The 8502-nt window shown below is 37.5% G+C and overlaps 1 protein-coding gene across 1 annotated transcript in view; it reads right to left on the bottom strand.

The window, feature by feature from the left end:
- Positions 1 to 8502, bottom strand: part of LOC139733491 (uncharacterized) — a 29647-nt gene continuing 21145 nt past the window's right edge. Inside the window, exons 6-10 of the mRNA XM_071644303.1 lie at positions 4870 to 5008; positions 3566 to 3888; positions 2460 to 2601; positions 1540 to 1679; positions 1 to 132 (exon numbers count right to left, since the gene is read on the bottom strand). Of these exons, the coding sequence (XP_071500404.1) occupies positions 43 to 132; positions 1540 to 1679; positions 2460 to 2601; positions 3566 to 3888; positions 4870 to 5008 (834 nt within the window). The 3' untranslated portion in view covers positions 1 to 42. The remainder of the gene's footprint in view (positions 133 to 1539; positions 1680 to 2459; positions 2602 to 3565; positions 3889 to 4869; positions 5009 to 8502) is intronic.

The following is an 8502-nucleotide window of genomic DNA, read 5'->3' as shown; positions in this document are numbered from 1 at the left end:
GTCCTTTAAAGAAGAGTCCTCTGTTTTTTTCCCCCGTCCTTCTCAGAGCGGAGGCCGGTTAGTGCATATGGGTAAATCATCGGGTGGCGAAGACAGCGGGCCGTCAACGTGAACTACCAGTCCCATACCAAGCTGTTAAACAAAATAATGACAGTATGAATATATTATAGTCATGATAGTTGTGATAATAGGTATAACTACGATATTCTGAGGACTAAATTAATAAATGTTGAAATGACAGTAATGCTATTGACCAGCCATTATTGCGGGGCACATGAAATGTTTATCGTCTTACTGGTCCAAATCTTTACAACACATCCATCAGTTGCCGCCCATAGTAAACAAGCTTATTAGGTCTTAAAGGAAACCTCCGGATGATTATCAGATTTTTACACTTGAACAACTATAAATTTTATACTGAGGACAGAGTTTCAGAATTTATGATAACTGGGATGAAGAATAAGAATATTTTCAAAATTTAGAACAAATTGCAATGAACATGGATGATGATATGGCAGAGTCACCATAAGAATGCATGAGTTGGGGCTCAAGGAAGCAGAATAAAAGAAGAAGGCATGCATAGATTATACACAGGTGAACTCGCAAGCAAGTGGTATTGTAATGGAATTACATGCTACATTTCTGAAATATGTGAACCTCCTATGTCATCATCCTTGTTCAGTGTAATTTGTCTAACGTTTTTCAAAGTATTGTTTCTCTGCTCAAGAACCACAATAAATCCCATAAATCTATACATGGAGCTGTTGATTTATGTACTACATGATGTGAAATTATGAACACCGTCTGGAATGTCCCTTTAAATTCTACTAATAATCAAAAAGGGCAAAATTCCTCAGCGTTTTTCATCAAATCACAGTGATGAGTGTGATACCGTTTCACAGTTTTCACAGTAGCAAGGTCTGTTCTGTTAAAGCCATCATAAATTCCATGAAAGATATATTTATGAATATGATTATAAGAGAGAAAAATGCACACTTGAAAATGCGAATATTCTAAATTGGAATCAGAAAAATCAATCTATTATATTGACTCGACTTTTATCATACCGTATCAATGAAGACAAAGGCTGAAAACATTTCAAAAGAAAATACCTACAACAATTTTCTCTGTATGATGTTCGTTATTCCGAGAGTTCGCTAATTCAAAAAAGATATAAGGTCTGTTATTCCGAAGGTTCGTAAAAATGTTAGATTTACTCTTTCTGAAACGGTTGTTCAATATTTTGAAGGTTAAATTTAACAGTTGCACTCAACAAAAGTTTGAAGGATGACAACATTCAAAATTTTACCCTTTTATTATTATCTTTCTCCTTTTCTTTCAGGGTGAACGAACCTTCGGAATTATGAACCTCACTTCATTTTCAGAATAACAAATGTTCGGAATATCGAACTATAACCTTTCTCCATGAGACTATCCTAGAAGAGCAAATCGAAATTCATTGACACCAGAATTTATCAGTGTTGTAAATGTATAGTTCAAATGCTAATAATGGGTAAAGGAAGTGTAAATTACTCTCACCAATAAATGTGTGTCGAAGTGACAATGCATGAGCCACCATCCTGGATTATTGGCGCGAAACCTCATCACCGCATAGCCCCCTGGAGGTATCATCACCGTATCCTTCCGCGGTGGATTGCTAAAGTTGCGACGTATATTTCCTGCAGTATTCATGGACCGATTGAGTCAGACACGTGTAAAGGAATGCCCGCCGACAAAGCGAATTGTTTGCCCTACGTAACAATAGTTCGTTTGATATTAAGAACTCTGTATAGGCCTTTACATACTCAATTTCAAAGTGTCTTGATGAAGGGAAATCCAATTGGCATCCAAAATTTCTCAGAAGTAATGTTTTTAATATTGTCAAATCAGTTAAAAACTGTATATTGTCGAAGTATCATGGCCATTTTCACGTTTTCCTTAACAATGTATATAAGATATATGCGTTCAATTCATGTAACAGAGATTCAGGCGGTGTGTGTTTGCGTGTTTTCATGAGTTAACCGTCTCATGCATTAACTCGGCTAAATTTTCCTTCATCGATTTGTATCTTATGCACTGTATTGTAACGCTATATGGTAAACTTCCTCACTTGGTTATCTCACTTATGCAAGCAATATAACTTGCAAAGATGGTTGCTGTATCACATCATTACGTCTGTGTAACTGCAACTGCACGTCGCGTTCCCCAACGGCATCCAGTGACGTCAGTGAGAGGATTGTTGTACAAATAGTTTATATATATATATATATATATATATATATATATATACATATATTTAATAGTACTGAGGATTACAAATATTTTCAAAGATACTTTGCACGGAAGGAAAGCACCAAATCAACACAAGAACAAATTATACCCAACGCGATCAAAGACTTATAGACTGATAGAATTAATAGATTTCAGAGCAGAAACAAAAGAGTAAATGATAATCCAACCTTCTTTGTCAAGATCCTGAAAGTCCTCCGTGGTGAAAGGTAGAGAGAATGATTGCATCCCTAGAACGCTGAAGTAATATCCATGAAGGTGAAGAGGATGTGCCACACCTGTTAACTTGTTGATAAACACTAACTCAACAACCTTGATCAAAACAAAGAGATGCGAGAACAACAGAAAACGAGGATAAACAACGACGAAGGCCCAAAACATCATTGCCAAAATAATACTGAGACTTTAAGGCTGTCGGATCTTCAAGCTATGTGCTTATTTGACGACAGTCTTCAGCATTCACATTCCCAATACGGTACATGCGCCATAATTCAGTCAGATCATTTGATTCGCTTTATCCCGAGTGGTTCCCAATTGACGTGTTCTCTTATTCTTTTCTTCAGTCTGTTCACGTATTTCTCAGCTATGTTCGGATGTACACACTGTGGTTATGTTTTATTATCGTGAAAATAACAAATAAATGACAGTATAAAATTCCCAATAAGTTCATTTGAATTGATTTGAATTGACTTTTTTATTGCTTGGAAGTTCCGACACTGTTGGACACCGGGGGTTGACACTTCTGACGAAGGACAGTAAATTTGTCCGAAACGTCAAGCACCACAGTCTCATATATTTTAATTATTATTATATATATATTTTTTAATACGAGATCTCTTGATCTTTTGTTCGCTCATTTTCCCGACTCTCAATGCACTTCTTTCTCTTATCCTACGATGTAATTTCTCTTCGGCTTTATTATCTCTTATTCCTCTTCCTGACCAGATGCTTTCCGTTTAATAAGAAAATCCCGGATGTCCAGGGAAGCCGCAGACATACCACACCTCATGATCGACTGTTTCTGACTGTTTCTGTTGATGACTGAATACAGACGCTCATGATCCTTCACATTTAAAACCCGAAATTCCTTCATTTCTAAACTTGCTTTAATATTCTTTAAATCAAACATCAAACTCTTACTATCATTCATATTTCACCACTGATATAAAATATGTCTAGTCTACCTCTAATTCGGCCATCAAAAACAAAACAAAACAAACAAAAAACAGACATACAGACAGACAGACAGACAAACAAACAAAGGAGGAAATCCCACCTGATTCTGGTTAAAACTCAGGGTATGTATGCACTCGCAGTCTTGTGTCGAACAGTCACGCCCATCATCCAGGAAAGTTTCGCGGTTGCAGAAGAGCGAGTTATCCAGATGTTGTGCGTGTGTCAGGAGCGGAATACCGGGTAATGTCAGGGTGATGTTGTTTAACACATTCAGATTGGTTGCTATGTACGTGTCATCCCTACCGGCATTCTCGACCGGGTAAAAGATGGGATCGTGAACCGCCTTGGCCTTGTTGCGCCCTACAACATCGATCTCCAGGTAGCGGGTGACGTCAACTTGGCTCAGGTCATCCTTAGTCTCTTCTGGGAGCCAAAAGACACAAGTAGGAAAAGGCTGAAGGCTGCTGAAGGCGAATTTTTGCAAATAGATAACATCTACAAAGAGTGATGTTCGTTATTCCGAAGGCTCGTTTAGTAGAAAATCAAATAAGGTTTGTTATTCCCAAGAGTCGTTTATCAGAAAATGAAAATAGGTTCGTTATTCCGAAGGTTCGTTAATCCGAGAAGGTAAAGACGATGCGTAATAACGAATCTTCGAAATGACGAACTTTATTTCACTTTCGGATTAACGAACCTTGGGAATAACGAACCTTAATTTTCGCATTAATGAACCTTCGGCAATGTTCGGAATAATGAATCTTCGGAATAACAAACTGTAACCCATGTACACATACCCAGAAATTGATCTGACAGATATTGCAGCTGATATTACAGAAACATTGTTGTCCGCTGATCCTTCATCATCATCTTTTAGACATCGTTTGGTATGACAAGAATGATTAACATTATGGAAACAATGCACTGGATGATGTTTTCAGAAATGATTGTTTTCGGAAGCATCAGAGGGCAGCCATCGTATAAATCAGATTATGAAAATGCAGTCAAAAACTACTTGAATGGCAAGAATCACTGATTTCCGCCAAATGCATATAATTTAAGACAACTTAAAGTCATTTTTAATGACCGTTTTGAGTGAAGGAGAAAATTTATCACATTTAGTATTTACACTACATTTAATAAACAAGAAGGACAGATCACTGTCTAGTTGAATTTTCCTAAACAACTTGATATAATTATACCGAATGGTTAAACAGATATGTTCTATTTCAAAATTTGTTAGCAACTGCAGAATAACATTTAGTGTCTTCCGAGGTATTTGTAAGGGAGGCAAGCACAGTAACTAAATCGAATAAGACAATACCAACATTTTAAGATGTAAATCCATGTATATTATTTTCTTGCCAGTAGTGGCTGAGGTGATGGCTAATCTATATCATACTATACCTTTATCTCTCAAGTCTGAGATGAGTATACCGTCAGTGCCTGAAAGGGGGTTTAACGTCACACCTCCTCGTCTGAAGGATTTGTCTTCGTCAGGATCAACACCACGAGGAGTCATGTCATACCGGAGGATCGCAAACTCCTTCAGGAATTTATAATCATAAAAAAAAAAACTCATTCAAATCATTGTAATCACATTCCGCTGCCGATATCATCGATGCTACTCCTAACACAATCATCAAGTCATCTTGTCAAATCACAAAAATTGAATTGCTATTCTCTGGAAGACGGTATATAGTGGAAGGGTGTCATTTCTTATTGACTAGGGAGACAAAGTCCAGTTTGTCAAGAAAAAGTGATAAAACAAAAGCAAACACTTTTCGCATGATCAAATAGAACTAAGATGTTTCACTAGGATTCAGTTCTTTTTGATTCGTTGTAAAAAGACTTTAATGCCTTTTTTGTTTTGTATATCAACCTTCATAGTAAATCGAAGCAATGGAAACGCATTATTTGAGAGACACTAGCAAATATGAGCATAATTTAAAGGGGTCGTACAGTTTTGGTTGAGACCTAATTTCAGGTTTCTAACATTTTTGGTGAGATAATAAGAAACCTCTTATGAAATATGAAAGAGCACATAATTCTATGAGGAATTTAACGTTTATTTGATGAAAATTGGTTTTGAAATGGCTGAGATATCCACACACAAAAAAGAGCGATTCTAATAAAGTGTGGGACCCACACTTTATTACGATCGCTTTGTTACCCACGCCGATGTAATCGGCAGGGGGTTATGTAAAGGGTTCCGTATGTTTGTTTGTTTGTTTGTTTGTTTGTTTGTTTGTTTGTTTGTATGTTTGTTTGTTTGTTTGTTTGTTTGTTTGTGTACAAGATAACAAGAGAACGGGTAAACGGATTTGCACGAAATGTTCAGGGAATGTTTGGATAATGACAGGAAAGAATCGATTAGATTTTGGTGATAATCGGTTGACCCTTGCAAATTCTGTGTGACCTTGAAGTTTTGACCCCATGGTATAGTGACCACTCCGAACATTTTCCGTTTCTTTGCGATTTTCCGCTACCATACAAATATGGCGCGCCATTTGATCAATAATGCCGATTAACTGTTCATCGCCGAAAAACACTGTTTATCGGCGATAAACACTGAAAAAACACTGTTTATAGGCGATAAACAGTGTTTATCGAACGAAAAACACTGTTTATCAACAGAGAAAAACTATGTTTATCGACCAAGTGATAAAGTGTTTATCGAGAAAAACTATGTTTATCGACCAAGTGATAAACAGTGTTTATCGACGAAAAACTATGTTTATCGATCGACCGATAAACAGAGTTTTTTTGTGATAAACACTGTTTATCGACCGCCGATAAACGGTGTTTATCGAGAAAAATTCTGTTTATCAGTTGATAAAAGTGTGATAAACAGAGCTTCATCTTGATAAACAGAGTTTATCGCTCGATAAACAGTGTTTATCGCTCGATAAACAGTGTTTATCGCCGATAAACAGTGTTGTTGGTCGATCGGCGCGGGAAAACTGGAAAAAGAATTGAGAATTTGCTTTGCGTTTATTTAACAGAGTATGGTCTGCCGTACATCCACCAGGAAATGCCTTTTCCACGCACTCGTATTAAGTGTTATAATGTAAGTCAGGACACACAGGTTTCAGTTGCTTTTGAGGTTTTGTTGTGATGGGGGTTTTGGAAGGGGGAGGGGGGATGGGGTGGGGTAGTAAGAGGGAGAATGGACGGGGGTATTGAGTAGTGGGGGGGGGGATGGCGAGGGGGTTGTTTTGTTTTGTTTTTTTAACAAAAAACTTCAATCAATGGATATTGATATTTTAGGTTGGATTGTATGAAAGCTGAAAAGAAATTATTTTTGGGGTAAGTGATTCAGTTAATAGAATTTATTATGTAATGAAAGAAAAAAATTGTTAAGAGATTGAGGAATTAATAATGTAAAATTAGAAAAGAAGAGATGTTTATATATGGATTGTGTATATGGATTGTGAAAAAAATGTACCAGAGTGTATCAAAACATGCTAAATCAATGTTAAGTTTTGATATCAGTTTTGCATCCATTGATGAAAAGGACTATAAAATTGGTCCGGAGATTTCTGTATCAATTTATTTGTATATCATGTTTCCATTGATGAAGAATAAAATATTATTTAAAACAAAAAAAATATATATATACAAAAGCGTATCTCCCAAACGATCCGACTTCGCTGCATGCAACTCTGTTCGTAAGACGATCCAACTTCGCTGCTCAACACCATTCGTAAGAATTTCGAAATTTACGTTTATTTGAGGAACTATGTCCTTCTTGATTTATGAAAGTTCGGGGTTCGCTCTCCGTCGTCACAAACTGTCCCGTATTTGGTGATTTTTCAAATTAACATTGATTCTTTTTTTGTTTGTTTGTTGGAGGAGCATTCCTCAATCATGAAATAATTTTGCTCGGTCCCAGTCACACTGCACGATATGCGCACTCATTGTCAATGCGTGTTCCAGGCCGGTGAAAATGCATCGCGCTCTACCCTGTTGGCGCAAAATTGCATCGCGGACGTTGCGGCGCTCGTTGGTGACCGAATACTGGTGCAGTAGATATTTGCATTCAACCCTTGCATTGAATAATTGCCGTAAGGGGGTAATTGCCCAGGGGGTACGTAAATTTTGTTTTTCTTTTTCGCTTTTGTGGATGCCATCAAAGATCGTGCACTCATACGACGTTTGATACCATCACACTCTCGGCTTGCTATATAACCCGCAAGAAAACGGCGTATTTCTCGATTTTTAGCGTTATTTCAGCGTCCCGTAGACCCTAACATGTTACTCTTAAAACGCGCGCTTGGAAAAGTTCCGATTCTGCACTTTTGACAGTGGAATTTGGGGTTTTCGATGGATTTTTGGAATAGACTAAAGGACTTTCGTGTTGTGAATGAGTGTTCTAGTACGGTATGTGAAATGATGTGATTTGCGTGTGATGTGACTTTAGAACAAAAGATCGTACACTAAAAGTGTACGATCTTTGGTAGAACTCACAGGCTGGTGATAAGTTACGCAGGGCTGCCCAGTGCAGTGGCTAGTTTGTTTGTTTGTTTGTTTGTTTGTTTGTTTGTTTGTTTGTTTGTTTACAAGATAACAAGAGAACGGGTAAACGGATTTGCACGAAATGTTATGGGGATGTTTGGATAATGGCAGGAAAGAATCGATTAGATTTTGGTGATAATCGGTTGACCCTTGCAAATTCTGTGTGACCTTGAAGTTTTGACCCCATGGTATAGTGACCATTCCGAAAATTTCCCGTTTCTCACTTTGCGATTTTCCGCTACCATACGAAAACATAAACTCCCCAACGATCCGACTTCGCTGCTCAAATGTTCGTAAGAATTCCGAAATTTACGTTTAGGCCTATTTGAGGGACTATGTCCTTCTAGATTTATGAAAGTTCGTTCTCCGTCATCACAAACTGGCCCGTATTTTGATGATTTTTCAAATTAACATTGATTGTTTTTTTCGTTGGAGGAGCATTTTGCTCGGTCGCAGTCACACTGCACGATATGCGTGCTCAATGTCAATGCGTGTGCAAGGCCGCTGAAAATGCATCGCGCT

Source organism: Diadema antillarum, unplaced genomic scaffold (assembly GCF_040938485.1).
Source record: "Diadema antillarum isolate AM-2024a unplaced genomic scaffold, OU_Dant_1.0 seq00000481_RagTag, whole genome shotgun sequence".
NCBI classification, from domain to species: domain Eukaryota; kingdom Metazoa; phylum Echinodermata; class Echinoidea; order Diadematoida; family Diadematidae; genus Diadema; species Diadema antillarum.
This window is presented reverse-complemented; position numbering and strand designations above follow the sequence as displayed.